This window comes from Saccostrea echinata, unplaced genomic scaffold, assembly GCF_033153115.1.
Source record: "Saccostrea echinata isolate AGI-Se365-2 ecotype Australia unplaced genomic scaffold, CSIRO_AGI_Sech_v1 ptg000081l, whole genome shotgun sequence".
Lineage (NCBI taxonomy): Eukaryota > Metazoa > Mollusca > Bivalvia > Ostreida > Ostreidae > Saccostrea > Saccostrea echinata.
The window spans coordinates 163,686-182,949 of record NW_026889830.1 but is presented as its reverse complement, the minus strand read 5'-3'; the positions used below and the strand labels follow the sequence as shown (position 1 = coordinate 182,949).

The following is a 19,264-nucleotide window of genomic DNA, read 5'->3' as shown; positions in this document are numbered from 1 at the left end:
CATACCAAACTCATGTTCTTTGTCGTCTAAGAGTGTTCGATTATATGATCCTCCTTTTGACATTGCGAATACTATAAGCCAACAGTATAGTTATACAGTGGATGCGGGCACTTCGGTAACGGGTGCTACAGTATCTAACAAAACCTTTTCAGAAATGTCTCCACTCAGCAATGACGATAACGAAATCTTTGAAGGTGCAACCTATAGACGCAATGCGAGGTACTATATATCAGGAATCGGTCAGAGATCAACGCAACCAGGCATGCTAAACTTCCTCAAACGCAAAGGAATATCTGTCTCTTATTGTGTGTTCTTTAAACCGAAACACCCTGGGTCTCGCCGCAACGCAAAAATAAATGTAGCTCTGTCCGATGCCCAAACCGTGGAAGCTCCTGGATTTTGGCCGCAAGGAATCTCTTGTCGACTGTGGCTGAGTGAAAAGGACTGGGAATCAAAGATTGCGCAAATTAGACCTGCTGAAAATGGTACTACTGAGGAATAAGACTGGGAAACCGAACAGTCTTGATTCTCTCGCATTGCAATAAACAAGTATTTTGTCCTATCATAAAATGCCTAATTCCATAAATATTTTGACCTGGAATGTCCTTGGTGTCATATCGTCGTAACTTTCTTTAGCTGAACTCTTAGCAAAAACAAACTGTGATGTGGCAATAATAACAGAACAAATTAAAATCAAGCAGTGTAAATTACCTGGATTCCATATGTTCAGATTATTGTAGTATCACACGTATAGAAAAATCTACTAATGATACTCTAACCGATATTTGTCGATTTTTGGGCAAGGGTGGAGTAAGTATAATGTACAAGAAAAACATCCAGTTCTCAGTTGTCGAAATTATTGACATTAGCTCTACTCGCATTATTGGCGTAGAACTCAAGCGCTACAATCACAAGTCGTTGTTTATTTTTGGTGTTTATCTTCCGTCGGATAGCAATACACAATCTTATATAGACGAGATAAACCTACTTGAAGCCTTATATAATCTCTACTCTGCATATGGTGATGTGCTTATTGGGGGTGATTTTAATGCCAGTCTTCATACCAAAGACTAATCGCGCTGTAATTTGCAAAAATCAAAGGTCTTAAAAGACTTTATTACTCGAAGCGACCTGGCATGCCCCGACATAGACTTCAAAACAACTGGCTCGAATTACACTTTTAATACGACACGCACTACATTAGACTACATCATCTGCAGCAAAACTATGTGCAATTATGTCATAAACTATCATGTTCTTGAAGAGGGCTCTTTCAGCTCTACTTCTGACCATCTGCCAATTAGTATGGAACTACAAACTGACATCAAAACACATGTTCTATGTAAACCATCCGTCTCGCTTCCAGCCTGGCATAAAGCTAAACCAGATCAAATAAGGGAGTACGAAAAATATATTCATAATCATGCAGATTTTCTAGAAAAAAGTCTGAAAACTATAGAAGAACTTGACAAGTTCTGCACATAGTTAAACACTACTCTGCATTCTGCATCATCGCTGTCTATCCCCACGGCAAAGTACAAACCCTTTCTGAGGCCAGAATGGACCCCCAAAGTAAAATCGCTACACGAAACAGAGCGTCAAATGCGAAGGGTGTGGATAAATGAAGGTCGCCCTCGGGGAATGACATACAGCTCCTACAAAAATTACAAACTAGGGAAACGAAACTTCCGGAACGAACTCAACGACGAACATGATCGACATGTCTGGCGTCTTTAAGAATCATCAGAGTGTGATGTTCGCCTGTTCTGGAAGTTAATCAGACGGTTAAAACCACGTTCCTCTAGTATTTACCCTGTTATTGAGTACAATGACGAACAGTTCGATGACCCCCCTGGCGTCTCTTTTGCATTTGCAAAGCATTTCTCAGATATTTATAATGCCAAAGAAAATGCAAATTATCATTCAGAATTCCTCACTTCAATTTAAAACCGTTATAGTGAACTCGAACGCGTTTCCAGTTCATCAAATGATAGTTTCCCAGGAGGTCCTGCTACCGTCAACGAAATACAAAACATCATTCGAAATCTCAAACGCAGAAAAGCGCCTGGTCTCGATCTTATTCAAAACGAACATTTTATTCATGGTGGTATACAATTAGCTAGATGCATTATTCACCTTTTCAACGCAATTCTGGAAGTCGGGTATGTTCCATCCTGCTGGAAAAAAGACTTGATTGTGCCCATCTATAAAGGCAATAACAAACCTCGGAAATCTCCCGATAGCTACAGACCAATTGCTCTCCTCCCTTGCGCGTTTAAAGTGTTTGAAAAGTTTATTCTCACTAGGGTACAGTCAAACTTACTGCCCTCAATCTCATTTCCTTGTTCTCAACAACAAGGTTTCCAGCAAAAACTTGGATGTCTAACAGCGTCCTTTAATTTGCAAGAGACTATTTTTCACAACATTGAACACAATAGCTCTGTTTATGTTGCCTTTTTAGACACACAGAAAGCCTTTGACACTGTATGGAGACAAGGCCTCATGTGCAAACTTCACGAACTCGGAATATCAGGCACAATGTGGTCTTTGATAAATGACTGCCACTCCAACACATACTTCTCTGTATCGCGATGCCTGGTGGGAAATTGTGATTGAGGACTACGACATCTCACTAGGCGCCGAGCTATCAGGACTGTCAGAAAATGAATTATACTTGTTTCTTCTCGGTGCTAGATGTCTAACTACCTCACTCTCGGACTATGACACGTACGAACTCCATCTTCTTAATTCCCGTTTTATAAGAGATGTGGCAGCGGCATACTACAGAAAGACAACCGTGTTCCCTTGAATGGACCGGACAGTTGTAACCTCTGTGCTCTAACTCTGTTGCAAACTCACATGCAAACATTTTCCGGATTAAGTTCATCCTTTTGTTAACTTTTACACCAATGTACATAATAGCACCTATGTGAAGTTACTTTCGTTAAATGTGTATTTTTGTATAATTAATGAATCTCCAATAGGAGGAAATAAAGAAAGAATGAATGAATGAATTCATTTCGTTCTAAATGCACTTTCAATTTATAGTGCCAAATCGGCCTAGGAAATTTTGTGAATTGAAACTAACATTTCTATATGTCATTTGAAACATGAAAATGTATAATTATTAAGAAATTACATTAATTATTTGAATTACATATTTCATACTGTGTTTTGCCGACCTCCTTCGAAATGAATGCGGTTAGAAAGCTACTATTACCAGGATATTTACCTGAGGGCCATAATTGGAAATGAAAGAATATATTACATAATTTAGATAGTACTTATCAATTTTTTTATTACTGTTTATTATGTTCATATTTCTTCATGAATTATTTTCATGAATTTAAATGCAGAAAAAAAACATATTAAACAAAAGACACGCCCAAATCACTGTTTGGTAAAAAAAAAAAGTGTAAATAAATAAGTTAAGGACAAAAAATGCTGAGTTAAGAGGCATCTATTATAAGTAATTTAAGATGAAATATGCACTTGTAAAATCATCACAGAAGATACAGCACGTAAATAATGTATCTCAGATCAACATTAGGACAGAACGTTAGTGACTCATGTTACCTTTTGCAGGTATGAATGTAATCAGAGTTCAACATGTAGCACAAACAGAAGTTTCATTTAAATGCTTTCGAGTTAATTGTCTGTCCCTTTTTAATGTTTCAGAAGAAAAGACAGAATCGATCTTGAAATCAGTTGTTCGGCGATATTATAAGTGGTTTAGAAATTGAAATTCAGGAACATTTGAACGACTTTTGCTGTATATTGAGAGGGGGTTTCCGATCTCACTGAACAGTATCTTGGTAATAATTAATCAAGCACTGAATCATTACATTTATGAAAGACATACATGTAGTCTCATAACTGCAACGGTGTGTGCAAACAAATTGAGTGACGCACACGTTGCAGTTATGAGACTGTATCTTTAAAAAAAAATGATTCAATGCTTATATTTACATTTTTTAACTCCTTGCTTTAACTATATATACATACGTATAAATTCCATGTAAAATGTAGTGTGGAGAGCAAATGCTACTGGAAATGTGTTGAAGAACAGCAATCCGCGACAAATACTCTTGCAATTACTGAGGAAACATTCTACATAAATAAATAAAAAAAAACCCAGTAATTATGGTTGGCGGCATGAAATATTCCCTAATAAAGAAGGTCTAAAAACCCTCAAACATTTCTCGCATGCGACTAAAGTTGGTCTAGAGTATATTTTTGAGAAAGAGAGGATACTATAAAAGAACCCCAAAACCAAAATCGATTTATTTGTACGACCACCCCTTTTTTCTATGTAGTGATTCATATCAGAGGAAGTTGTTTTTAAATGTCAAAGCTTCAAGATTACAAGAACTAAATTTCGTGGAAAAACACAAGAGACATTTAATTCACGGTTATCAAGTTTGGTGTTCTAGATCGCCAAAATTCCTCAACACTGGGATTACAAACGTACCAGACAAGGACTAAAGTATTAAGTTACTTGCAATGGACAGAATTATTTACATGAAATCTGCATATAAATGTATTTATATTTTCAATCATACAATCAAATGTCGTAGGAATTTGCAAAATAACTTATTGTAAAATCATTAACAAATACATAATCATGCATCATTATTCGGACTTATATGTATAAATAGATTAGACATTTTTTTTATCAAACCTTAGATATTATCATTGATTATGTTATAGAAATTGAGGGTGGGATTTAAATGTCCATTTCTTTTTTCATTTCTCTGGTAGGAAAACGCAGTTGTTTCAGTATCTCACTTATAATATTTCTATTCATGCTTTGTGTAATTGAGAAGGAACAGGTAAAATTAAACCATCCTTTTAAGTGCATGTACGTAATTGTATCCACCTGAAACTGAGACGTTTAATTAGGTGTAAAAATACCTAAAGGCTACAAAATCAAGAGTTGAAATTAAGGGTGGTTTGTAAATATATATTATTATAATAGTAACTTGATCCGAAGAGCCGTATCACGTCGAGTTGACAAGCCATCAGATCAAACGAGACGCGAAGCTTCGAGTTTGATCTGATGATCCGCGCCTATTTGTTTTATTTAATTTTTTTTACTTTTTGTAAAACACTTTAAAAAATATTACCGTCTTCCTCCATCAATATTTTATTTCGGTACGACTTTTTAAGCTCGGATTTTAGTACTCAAATATATATAACATCACATTAGTGTTCAGAGACAGACAGATAACCTTATTAAACACTGATAGGGTTAATGTTAGATTCTTGATACAAAGTTCTAATTAGTTGAACTTTTTTTTTAATAAGTTTTCCTTACAAAATTATTTCGCATTGTGAATTCCTCTATATTTGTAATCAGGATATATGAACTTTTGTTATTCATCCCATCTCTGTTTCTTTCTAATCCCCCTCTTTTCCTCTTATTCATTGCTGCAAGAAAATATTATCAAAGAGAAACCCATTGATCAAACAGAGTCAATTTGTATGTCCTCCCTCTTTTTCTATGTAATGACTCATAACATGCAAACAGATATTTTTTTCTTAATTTCTATGTCAAGGCTTCCAGAAGAACGTCGAGTTCGTGGAAAAACATACGAGACATTTCACGGTTATCAAGTTTCTGAATCATTAAAATTCCTAAAAACACTTCGATCACATACATGTACCACACAATATACGATCTATATATTCCATTTTATCATATACTTAGTAGTAAATACACCGATTCTGCACTGTGAGATACGGATGACGTTACAATACCCCATATCAAGGACTGGTCCGAAAATCCATATCACGTATCGGACCGGCGTTCAAAAATCCGTATCAAACCGGAAGTAAAGTACGTTTTATAAAGTTTAAAAGTTAATTAACTTGATTTTGTTTAAATATACATGTAAAATAATTCTTTAATAATATTTATCATATACTTAGTAGTAAATACACTGATTCTGCACTGTGCGATACGGATGACGGTTACAATACCCTATATCAAGGATCGGTCCAAAAATCCATATCACGTATCGGACCGGCGGGCAAAAGTCCATATCAAACCGGAAGTAACGTTTGTTTAAAGTTTAAAAGTCAATTAACTTGATTTTATTTAAATATACATGTAAAAAAAATTCTGTACTAACATCTATGGACTTAACTTGTTTTCAAAGACCTAAAATTTGCTTTATTAGATTTTAAAAGAAAGAAGTTCATAAACATGCACGAAACATTCTTCAATGATTTTATGTGAACTCGCATATCAAGTATTTTAAATATATGATAAATAGAATACTACATACTGAAATCCATATCATATGTCATATCAGCCCTCGGGCCCCATATCAGACTTCGGGCCTTCGGCCCTCGGGCTGATATGGGGCCACTCGGGCTGATATGACATACGATATGGATTTTAGTATGTAATATTCTCTATTTATGTGGACTTAATTTGTTTTCAAAGACCTAAAATTGGTTCTATTATATTTTAAAGAAAAAGGTCATAAACATGTACGAAACATTCTTCAGTGACTTTATGTAAACTCGCATATTAAGTACTTTAAATATATGATAAATAGAATACAACCAACGGGCTGATATGGGGCCACTCGGGCTGATATGACATGATATAGATTTTAGTACGTAATATTATTCTCTATGTAACAACCATTAAAAAAACAAATATCCTAGGAATTTGCTAAATCATAGTTTTAAACCATAAAAAAAAAATACATACATGCTTCAATTTTTCGGATTTATGTAAAAGAATTAGACAAATTTTATCATTAATTTGTCATTAAAATTAAGGTTATGATTTAAATGTCCACCTTTTTTTTTTTTATCTCTGCTCAAGTAAAACACAACTGAAGGCCGATGGACGATATCATTTGATGCATATAATGGCAGTACCTTTACAAAGTTTGCATCAATAATTTATTTATGAAAGTAATTTTTAACAGAATGGCAAGGTTTTAAAATACTTTAAAAGGCTTTAAAAATCAACGGTAGTTTGTAATGAACATCATTGATTGAAGTGATCGATTCCTTAACCTCAAAAAATTGTTTATTTATAACTGTTTTGAACAGATTTTGCGAATTTCGTTTTGTCTAATTAACACATATTCATATTTTTACGGATAAATTTAGGCCATGCATATTGATTTATTTTAAGTGGCGGACCCAGGATTCTAGAAGAGGGCTCAGCAGTCCAGGCTCCTTTAAAAAAAAGTTTTGCTAGTTATTCAAGTTATCATTTATGCATTAAAAAGCAATTTGTAACATCCAAAAAAAGGGGATTGTCTTTGCTTCATGTTGGGCCATAAAAGGGCCCCCACTTCTATAAAGCTGCCAGGTATATTCTTAAATTTGTTACTTTTGCACAGCTACTGTTCTTTATGGAACTCGGGCCTAACATTTGTCATACAACATGTAATACATACATCATTTTATTCTTTACACTCAATTATAATCATAGAACAAGTTTCAACTAAAAAACAAACAAAAACTAGATGTGTCGTAACCCTACGAATGCACCCGCAGGCAGCCAAAACTTCAAATGCCATATTTAGTTTTAAATTTGTTTGTCGAACTTGACCTGTATTTTCTGGTAAAATACCTGCATATGCAATTTCAACCTTACACATACGTCCCTACAAAAGTTAGAGAGGGGAAACTGAAAATATCTTCTTCTTTTTTTCTCAGTTCAAGAGAAATAACTCTGTCAAAAATCATCGGACCACGACCAAAAATCAAACTTGACCTGTCATTTCTAATAAAATTCCTGCATATGCAATTTCAAACTTATACATACATCCCTACAAAAGTAAGAGAGCGGAAACTGAATTTTTTTTTTTCAGTTCAAGTGGGATAACTGTCGATAATCATCGGACCATGACCAAATTCGAACTTGACCTGGGCATACCTATGACATATCCCTATTTCAAATTTGAGTAGAATGTATGCTGTTGTTGCCGAGATAATGATCGGAAAGTCAATGATGACAGAATGACAGAAAAGGGTAACACTATATGCCCCGGCCATTTTACGGCGGTTGCATAAAAAAACTTAATTGCACAAATTGCTGGATGAATGATATACATGCGTGAATAGTCTTCATAATGAAATAGAGGAGGGAGTGAAATACAGACCTTTTTTGGTAACACTCTGGTGAAGAGCCTAAAAAGATAATTTTAAAAATCCAACACACCTCACCCAGCCTAAACAATAATCCTCAAGGAGTGATCAAAGAACAAAGATAGGGTAAGATGAGATATTTTATTGATCACAACTTGTATAAGATGTTGAGAATAATATAGGGAAAATCAACATAGTATTTAACATCCATTTCAATGGTTTAAATAATTTTATTACATTAAATAAATATCATAATTATTGACAACTTAGAACACTTTAAAATTAATGTGAAATTCACAGCAGAAGTAGCAGGTTAATATTCATGAATTGTTAAAAAAAAATATTAAAGAACTGTAAGACAGGGAAAAACAATGAACAAGAGGCACACCCAAATCACAGTTGGATAATAAAACAAACTGTAAATAATCAAATTATTTTAGACAAAATTAAGGCCTTCAACAAGCAACTTGCACTTATCAGGAGAAACATCTTTTAAGTCAACAAAATATATTTAAATATATACATAAAATATATCATTATTCTAGTAGAAATAAAATTAAAATGCACTCCAATACTTGTAAAATTATCACAGATCATATAACATATAAATAAAGTCTCTATGGACGGAATATTTGTGGAATCTCTATGTACAAGTTTTATCTTTCACACCCTTTGTGCAAGAAGTCAAGCACTGACAAACAAACAAAAGTTCCATTTAAATGTTTACGAGTTGTCTGCCCTTTAATCATTCAGTTGACACAAGAGGGCAGCCCCTTTAGATATCCAGTAGTCTTGAGGCTGCTTCGAAGGCAGATGAACAAACACCACAAAGTTAGTGGAATGTCCTGCAAAAAAAAAAAATTATGTTGAGCATTTAAATTCATGTTGTTATCTATGAGTAGCATTGCTATGTGACTGCTGTGTCTATATATAAAACTGTAAAATGAAGTTAACTGCATAATACCTAGAATACTTTAAAAAAAAATTCAAAAAAGTTTGGTTCTTCAAAATACAGAGAAAAAGATAATGTAATTTTAATATTGTAAGGCTCAGTGGTTTATGCAGTCTTACTAAAAAAGATTTAACAGTAAGAAGATGGATGGGAAGAAAAACAGATAAAAAAAACATATCAATAATATTAATATTAGGACTGGTAGTCCAAACAGTTCCTTGATCTTTTGAGCATAAAAATACTGACTTGTACTTTAAGCCACATAACATTTATTTATCTGTATCACGTTTTACCTGTTGTGGACAGGACTCCAGCCCTGGCAGAGGTCTTGTACAGTGGGGCGATGTAGTCTGCCTCATCTGGCACAAAGTCCATCTTAGGCTCCATGTGGAACATACACAGTGCCGAGTTCATTATGCCTTTAATGGAGTCTGTGACCACCATTTCCTTCTCATCCCAGCGGAATCCATCCATAAACATTCCATGGACCAGGACACCATCTTGAGGAGTGGGCAGCTGCAGGAAAATTCAAGTATAGTTTTTTAAGTATTTTTAAAATATAAACTTTAAACCTTTATTGTGTTGAATTTCATAACTTTTTTAAAATGTACAGCAAACATAATATTGAAATATTTTTCAGGTATGACACCCCATCTTTTCACAATTCCAGAGTTTCAATTTGGTGTAATACAGTGCTTCTTACTTCTTTGTCCAGTTCAATCTCCTCCCCAAATTTGAGTTCCGCCATCTGAGCCGTGACCTCTTTCTGGTCACGGAAATGAGGGAGAGGGTGGAAATGGAAGGTGAGATGATCAATGGGAAGGTTGTACTTCCTGGCATAATTCTGGAGGGTACCAGTCAAGAACCCTAAAAGAGAGGGGGAAAAAATCAATATTGACAATATATACAACACAATATACTCCTTACTTAAAAATTCAATAGCCCTAAGTGCTATACAATGGGATTTGACAGCCCCTGGGGTTTAGTAATTTAGATGAACCAATTATCCAATAAATTCACAACGTACAAATAATATTACTATAAAGCCTTTTTTAAAATATAAGTATTAAAAAATGAAAACAAACCTTGTGGGAAGAAGAACCCAGACATCCAGAAAGACTTGGGCTGTCCGTGCCTGACCCAGTTATCAATGAAGGCACATCTGTAAATGAGGTCATTGACCCAGCTACCCAGGGGCTTCAGGGAGGGGTAGGCAGCATTAGCCCACAGGCTGGGAACCTGGCTGTTGATGAAGGCTTGGTAGACAAGTTCTAACTCATCACTCATCACAACAAAACCTTTAATGGCCTTCTTCAGCTGATCAAGAGAGTTCTACAAAACAAAAAAGTAATTCTTCAGGATTTCAAAACTAAGTACCGTGTAGTTATGAAAAGAAATCTTTACAAATATATTGTAACAATGTGATATATTTATACCCCACGCAACAAGTTGCGTGAGGTATAATGTTTTTGACCCGTCCGTCAGTCAGTCAGTCAGTCAGTGTGTCAGTCAGTCAGTCAGTCAGTCAGTCCGTCAGTCCTGTTTTTTTGTCAGCGCAACTCCTCATAAACCGCTGCACAGAATTTCGTCAAACTTTGCAGATATTTAGGACACAATGTGTAGATGTGCATATTACCAGGAAATTCCGATTCCTTTATTTTTTCTCGGAATTTCGGCACTTTTCAACTTAGAATTTTGGCCATATCTTGAATATGGAGATGAACAGTTTGTCAGCGCAACTCCTCATAAACCAATGCACAGAATTTGGTCAAACTTTGCAGATATTTAGCACACAATGTATAGATGTGCATATTACCAGGAAATTCCGATTCCTTTATATTTTCTTGGAATTTCGGCACTTTTCAACTTAGATTTTTGGCCATATCTTCAATATAAAGATGAACAGTTTGTCAGCACAACTCCTCTTAAACCGCTGCACAGAATTTGGTCAAACTTTGCAGATATTTAGGACACAATGTGTAGATGTGCATATTACCAGGAAATTCCGATTCCATTATTTTTCTGGGAATTTCAGCACTTTTCAACTTAGATTTTTGGCCATATCTTGAATATAGAGATGAACAGTTTGTCAGCGCAACTCCTCTTAAACCGCTGCACAGAATTTGGTCAAACTTTGCAGATATTTAGTACACAGTGTGTAGATGTGCATATTACCAGGAAATTCCGATTCCGTATTTTTCTGGGAATTTCGGCACTTTTCAACTTAGGTTTTTGGCCATATCTTGAATATAGAGGTGAACAGTTTGTCAGCACAACTCCTATTAAACCGCTGCATAGAATTTGGTCAAACTTTGCAGATATTTAGCACACAATGTATAGATGTGCATATTTCCAGGAAATTCCGATTCCTTTATATTTTCTTGGAATTTCGGCACTTTTCAACTTAGATTTTTGGCCATATCTTCAATATAAAGATGAACAGTTTGTCTGCGCAACTCCTCTTAAACCGCTGCACAGAATTTGGTCAATCTCTGCAGATATTTAGTACACAGTGTGTAGATGTGCATATTACCAGGAAATTCCGATTCCGTATTTTTCTGGGAATTTCGGCACTTTTCAACTTAGGTTTTTGGCCATATCTTGAATATAGAGGTGAACAGTTTGTCAGTACAACTCCTATTAAACCGCTGCATAGAATTTGGTCAAACTTTGCAGATATTTAGCACACAATGTATAGATGTGCATATTACCAGGAAATTCCGATTCCTTTATATTTTCTTGGAATTTCGGCACTTTTCAACTTAGATTTTTGGCCATATCTTCAATATAAAGATGAACAGTTTGTCTGCGCAACTCCTCTTAAACCGCTGCACAGAATTTGGTCAATCTCTGCAGATATTTAGTACACAGTGTGTAGATGTGCATATTACCAGGAAATTCTGATTCCATTATTTTTTCTGGGAATTTCGGCACTTTTCAACTTAGGTTTTTGGCCATATCTTGAATATAGAGATGAACAGTTTGTCAGCACAACTCCTCTTAAACCGCTGCACAGAATTTGAACAAACTTTGCAGATATTTAGTACACAGTGTGTAGATGTGCATATTACCAGGAAATTCCGACTCCATTATTTTTGCCTTAAGAGTTTTGCCTTTTATTGAAGAAACTTTCCAGCTAGGTAATAAGAAACTCCACTGGAATCAGCTTTTTGTAATGAAATTCTATGTGAAATATTTTATGACCTTAAAAGACCCCTATTGATTTTGAGATCAAAATATTAATGGTTTAACTCAAACACACACTCACACACACACCATCTTCGATAGTTCTCCCCCCCCCCCCCCCCCCTTCAAATTGGTGTGCTTTGCCTTAAATAATTTCATAAGTACAGTATATAAACAGATTCATATGACTACATCATAATTTTGTTTCCATCAATTATTTAAATGTGTAAACTGTCATGTGTTGGACATGGACTTACACTCATTAACAAATCGAAATCACTGAGGAATTTAAATAACAGTTTGTCAGCATAATTCCGGCACTGAATTTCCTGAAACTTTGTAGGTATTTCAGAATAATGTATAGATTTGTATATTACCAAGAAATTTTGATTCCATTATTTATCTAGAAACTTCAGCCCAGTTAAATTTGTAACATACAAAGATTTGAATGTCCTTATATGCAAGAAGTTTTGATGTGATGATTTTTTGCAAGTAATTCCCCTTTTTTGAATTATACTGTGTATTTAAAATGCACTGTGCCATTCATTACGTGTTGCATTGTCGAGTTTTGGGGAAGCGTGGGGTATGTGAGCTTGCTCACTTTTTCTTTTTTAAAATATTTCTCCAAGACTATGGGATAGGAATAAGTCTTTGAATGAAATAAAAAACTCTTAAAATGTATTTGTCGTTCCAAGTTTGTGAAAGGTATTCTTTTCATGGTTCACAGAACAGAGTCATCCGATCATTGAAAATATATTACATGTACCAAAAAGCATCTTGTGTTTGAGAATGGTATGTAAAATAACCTTGACCTTCTTCTTACCTTGATGACCTTTAGAAGTTTGTTAAATCTGTCCACTTCTTGAGTCAGTACAGTGGTCAGTGAATTCAGTCGACCTTTCTCATCCGGCTCGAACATTTCCTGATTGGCCTGCTCAATGTCGAGTTTATCCATCAGTTTACCCAGAATGCTCTCCGCTAACTCGTACACGATCTCGTCGTTGGATTTTCCGGTACCACCACTGGACTGGCGGGGTTGGACGTCCAGAATAGTCTGGATCAGGTGGTTAGTCTCCTCTGCCTGGAAAACACATTCATTGTTTTTTACAGCATTCAGTCATTTACAGCATTTTTACAGCAATTATGTTGATTATTAAGCTCAATTTCTTTTTACATATCTTCTTCAAGACTTGGAGAAAATATCTTTAAGAACAAAAGATTAAAACTTCATTAACATTACCTGGAATGCAATGTTGGCATTTTCATGCATGCCAAATATCTCAGGTTCGTCATTAATGGGTAGAGTCTCTATATAGTCTCTGTATTCCTGTAGTGTAGGGTAGTCAGGGGCATAGTATATACCTGTAACATTTCACAAAACGTAATTTATTTCTCAATTAATTTCTGTAATTAATTAGCTTCATCTTAACATCACAAATTTTCAACCTAAGATTGTTATATAAGAAATAAGCAACAAAAATATCTATGTATTCTACAGCAGAGAGAAAAGGTAGGGGCATGTAATGGAAATTATATACTCCATTTGTAAATGTGACATTTATCAAGCAGGGAAATAGTGACATCATGCACAAATGTTAAAATTGCAGTACAGTTGAACTTAGGTATCTCAAACACTGATATCTTGAATACCATGTATATGTCAAAGTCCCAGTCACTCACCCTTTTGGTTTTTTTACCCTCGAAATCTCAAATCCTAGGATATCTCAAATAATTTTATCAGTCCCATTGAGTTCCAGATAATGAGGTTTGAAGTATTTGAACTTGTTACAGTTTATAATTTCTTGGTGGACTTGTTTATGGAGTAAGATTTAACAAGTCTGTAGTTTTACCTGAGGGTGAGTACTTGTAACCCTCCTCCAGTGTGTTGGGGTAAAAGAAGGTCTTTAGGATGGTCTCCAGGCACCTCTGATCAATAGCATCCGTCACACGACCTCCATAGGTAATCTGAAACATTTGTACAGAAAACTTTTATAACATCCTTTGACAATAAATAATTAGGAATGAAGGGGATCTAAACAAAAATGGAGGATAAAAAACACTTCTTTTACAGCCACCGTCTATGCAACATCATTATTTTAACAATTATCAATGTGAAATCCACAAATAGTTACATTACACTTTTTATTTTATTTACATGTATAAGTACCTGATTCACAACAAATATTTATAAGCTAGGTAATAAAAGCAAAAGATTTGAGGAGGTAAATATATTGTACGATATAAAATTGTCAGATATAAAGGATATTTCACTTACTTAAAAATATCGCCTATAGATGTGCAACCTCCTAAATTGTATATATTAGATTTCTAGTAATATTTTTACAAAATTTATTACATGTACTACACCTGAAACATTTAGAATGATACATACCATGCCTGTGATGTAGATAAGGGCATCCCATGGAATGACTCCTTCTGCACAGAACATCTGACAATTCAACTGAGCACACTCACGATCACTGTCACTGAACTCATACTGAAATCAAACAGAATATCATAAGACTCAAAATATCTTCATAGTTTAACTAAGCGTACTCAAGATCACTGTCACTAAACTCACACTGAAATCAGAATACCGGTAATTAGAGACTCATAAAATCTGACAGATAAACTGAGCACACTCACAATCACTGTCACTAAACTCATACTGAAATCAAACAGAATATCATTAGTAACTCAGAACATCTGACAGTTCATCTGAGCACACACACAATTACTGTCACTAAACTCATACTGAAATCAAACAGGTTATAATAAGACTCGTAACATCTGACAGTTCAACTGAGCACAATCACTCTCACTGTCACTAAACTCATACTGAAAACAAACAGAATATCATTAGTGACTCAAAACATCTGACAGTTCAACTGAGCACAATCGCAATCACTGTCACTGAACTTATACTGAAAACAAACAGATTGTCAGAGACTCATATCATCTAATAATTCAACTGAGCACACTCATGACAACCAAACTCATACTGAAATCAAACAGATTATCATAACACTCATAAAACCTGAGAGTTCAAATAGTAGTGAACCCACTCAAACTGAGAAAAATAACATTGATCATTTCTGTCATTCAATAAAGCTAACTTACTGTAACTTTCTAATACCATTTTGCAATTTTCAAAAATAGTTCTGGACAAATTATACATTTGTTTTTGCAAAAGAATATCTGGAGAAAAATATACCCGGTACCTCAACCTTAATACTGATTTCATGACTTAACTATAGCAACAGTTCTTTAAGGAGGAGGTAGCTAGAAAAGAAAATGAGGCTTACCCTGATGTTCCAACCCAGAGGACCAAACTTCTTCCTCTCCAGAATAACAGCGTGGAAGAAACAGACACCAAAAATCATCCTCTTCCACTTGGATCCAAGCACTGAAAAGGGTTACAGTTTAATATCAATAAAATCAGTAATCAGACGCCATAGCCATTTGGGGGATGGACCCCCCCCCCCCTTTCATTTCTTTTTTGGAAATGGAATCCGAAAAGAGGGGGATCTGTCTCCCCAAGTGCATGTGTCAGAGGCCAGCAGTTTACATACTTGGTCAAAATTCAACATAAATTTCTGTTCATTGAAATTTACTTTATCTTGTATGATGGGGTGTACATGTACATATGATAGGTCAAGAAAGTATTTCAAGATAAATTAAATCAAATGTCTCTAAATAAGTTTTAGTAGAGATTTTTTTTAAATATTGTTTCTCTGCTTTGGAGTTCTTATATTTCACATCTATATTGACAGCTGACATAACTTCTCAACATTTTTACATATGTAACCTTATATTGACATATTTCCAACTATCAATAGAAACACATTTTAAACATAGTGATTTCAAGCCTTCTTTATCTTAACTGAAAAAAAAACAATGCTAAGTAATCAAAAAATTCTACCTACCATGCTCTTCAAAGAACTGGGGTGTAATTTCAGCAAAAGCTCTCCTCATGTTGGCACGGATGCCCTTTGGTGGTTCATTGGTGACCTTGACACTGTTCTGAAGGACACTAACAGGGAAGTGTCTGGCAGGCATGGAACTGAGGAAAAGACGGAAGTCCTCGTGAATTTCGTCTGGTTTTTCGGACATGCCTTTCACTGTGTTTTCCATGGCCAACATCCAAGATGCTGCTAAGTGGCAATTCTGAAGGAACACCCAGTCACCCGTTTTTACGGCAGCGTGGATTAGTTTCTCGGCAACTGGACCTTGACCTTGACCCAGAGAGATGGACTGTACTCTATAAAACATTTAATTGAAGTCAGTTTACATGTATATACTTCTATATATCATAAGAAATATTTTGTTAAAACATGATTCAGTGCACCATAACACTAATACCCATGATAATCATGATTTATGACCAACAATAATAACTGCTCTGCTTACTTGTCTGTATATCCTTTGTCTCTGGCAAACCTGAGGAATGCCCCCATAGGATCTGACCCGGTGCTGAGTACAAACACAAGGGGGGTGATATTGTTCATGTCGTCGTAGAGGGTCTGAAGGCCGACGGGGGGACTCTCCACGAACTTCTTACCCAGGTTCTCACTCACAAACTCCGTCACAGCAAAGATTGTCTAAAAGGCACGAGGAATTTACATTTGTGATGATATATTTACAAGAGAGACTTTCATATATCTGTGTTATAGATATAGAGGTTCATTTCTTCTCCAACATATCATGCACTGGGATCATGGAATACACTCAGGCTTCAATCATAAATCTATATATTAATCATGTGAAAATTCTTCATAATTTCAGAATTTTCAGATACCATACACGTACATTGAAAAAATACACTACTGATCCCATTTCTTAAAAAAAAAATCATTTTGTACTGCTTGCCCTTTACACCATTTTGGGAAAATGTACAGATTTTGATTTTAAATTGTCTTATCATCCTTGGTCCAGAAAGAAAATGATTTTTCTCTTCAAGAATTTTACAAGAGTTGTGAGAAAAGAAGCAAATATTCTTACATAAAAGAGGAGTTAAAAATTAAATTTTAAATTTCTTAGAGGTTTTTGAAAAAGGCCTACCTTCTCTGTTTTGAAGACTTTGATGAACATGAGTTTCTGGAAGCTGGTCAGCCTCATTTCCCAGTGACCCTTAGTTTTGTCTGATTCCATGTCCTCCATTGCTCCTGGTACCCCCTGAGGCTCAGCAGGAAGAGCCTCATAATCTTCATAAGTTTCAGGGTTAGCTCGTACCTATAATATTTTAAATCATATCTCAGATAATTCAGATACTCTACAGTGATCTTCATTGACTAGATTGACTACTATCTCCTTTTTTTAGCACTAGGCATACAGCTATAACTGCAGCAACATTTTTGCCATTAGTTGGATTTCAACTTTCATTCTCATACCTCCAGATAACATCATCCAGTAGATTAAATCATGTATGTGATTGTATTTCTTTAAATTATTTGATTTCTGAATCAAAAAAAAATAATATTCTGCCTAATAGAGACAACCAATTAAGCTAAGGGAGTTTCAGTACTTTCAGTACTTTGATTTAATTTTTACCTCAAGAGATCCCAGTTTAATGAACACGGGTGTCTTTGTGAGGTCCTTATGAATTCCCTTAAATATTGGGAAAATCTCATTGAGATCAAAAGCATTATTCCAGACTTTGACGTTATTCAGGAAGGGAGCAGTGGGCATGCCTGGTCGTTCTTTGTCCATTCCCGCTGCCCCGCGGAGAAAGAAGTTCCACTCAGCAGGAGTTATCTTCTCTTCCTGTTTCATGATCTCGATACACATCATGAAGGAGAAGACAAGTTTATCTTTCTCAAATAATCCTCTGTAAACATACAGAAAATACACTTATAAAGTGTTATGCTCAATTTGATGAAACAGTATAAATAATGCAAATGATATGGAAAATCTCTTGATAAAGCTAGCAGGCTTAAATTCTAACTTATCAATTTTTTTTTAAAAGTCTTTTGAAGAAAAATACTATGACTTGATTATCTTTAAAAAAGTGTAGATTAAAAAGAATACTTTCAATGCATTTTATGCATAAACACCTTATGGGAAAAAAATGATGGATATGTAAATTTACTTAGCGAAGTACACAAGAGTAACACAAAGGGCAGTTAAAAAATTGTAGCAAGAGAAATAAGTATGCGGCATAAATGTGCATGACTAAAATCTTGCTCACCTTGTGGTAAATTGATAAAGTCTATATATATATATATATATATATATATATATATATATATATATATATATATATATATGTATATATATAACTCCTTACCTGGCTACATTGTTATAGATTGTCATTGTTGTCTCCCTTAGACAGATGGCCAGTCTCTCAGCTAGTTGGTCACTCTTCTCTGACGTCTCAATGGTGGCATTAAACAGCTGTTAAAAAACAAAACAAGCAGTGAGTTACTTTGTAAAAGCTTAGTTATAACTAACATAAATTCATACTATATAAATAGATAAAATGAAGTTGTTTACTTCCTATGTATTAGAACAAAATATAATATTTTGATCGAAGTGCACTATTTTCTTAGCAATTCAGCTTTCTACATTTTGCTCACTTTTTCACTTAGCACTCATTTGTACATTAGAGCTCTGCTCCAGTTGCACTCTGTGCTCACTTTACATATACACTTTTCCTTAACAATTCATTCTGCTTGCGAAATTTCACTTCACTAATTTCTGTACATTTTGATCAGCATTACAAGTGTGGTAGTAAACGGTTCAATGTATATTGAGAAAGTCTGCTTAATTATTACCTGTTTGAAATACTTGAGTGAGAACTGGTACATTGGATCCACCTCTCCCATACTGGCCACCACAAAGTACAGGACGGAACCACGAGTGGCCACCGAGCGATACTTTTCTCGAGCTGTATTAATTTTCTCCTCAGTTATTTCGGCTTCATTCAGCCTCTGTTTGATTACTCCTGATGTTACCTAGGCAACAGGAAAAATAATTTTTTAAATTTCATCTTGATGCCTTGTAAAA

At 35.0% G+C, this 19,264-nt stretch overlaps 1 protein-coding gene across 1 annotated transcript in view; it reads right to left on the bottom strand.

Moving 5' to 3' along the window:
• Nucleotides 1–8,395: 8,395 nt before the first annotated feature.
• LOC133176742 (dynein axonemal heavy chain 6-like) overlaps nt 8,396–19,264 on the bottom strand; it is a 45,634-nt gene continuing 34,765 nt past the window's right edge. The window contains exons 56-70 of the mRNA XM_061311814.1: nt 19,033–19,212; nt 18,546–18,652; nt 17,810–18,086; nt 17,321–17,491; nt 16,670–16,860; nt 16,186–16,520; nt 15,565–15,665; nt 14,652–14,756; nt 14,110–14,224; nt 13,500–13,621; nt 13,083–13,340; nt 10,159–10,405; nt 9,777–9,940; nt 9,367–9,589; nt 8,396–8,966 (exon numbers count right to left, since the gene is read on the bottom strand). Coding sequence (XP_061167798.1) covers nt 8,863–8,966; nt 9,367–9,589; nt 9,777–9,940; nt 10,159–10,405; nt 13,083–13,340; nt 13,500–13,621; nt 14,110–14,224; nt 14,652–14,756; nt 15,565–15,665; nt 16,186–16,520; nt 16,670–16,860; nt 17,321–17,491; nt 17,810–18,086; nt 18,546–18,652; nt 19,033–19,212 — 2,700 coding nt within the window. The 3' untranslated portion in view covers nt 8,396–8,862. The remainder of the gene's footprint in view (nt 8,967–9,366; nt 9,590–9,776; nt 9,941–10,158; nt 10,406–13,082; nt 13,341–13,499; nt 13,622–14,109; nt 14,225–14,651; nt 14,757–15,564; nt 15,666–16,185; nt 16,521–16,669; nt 16,861–17,320; nt 17,492–17,809; nt 18,087–18,545; nt 18,653–19,032; nt 19,213–19,264) is intronic.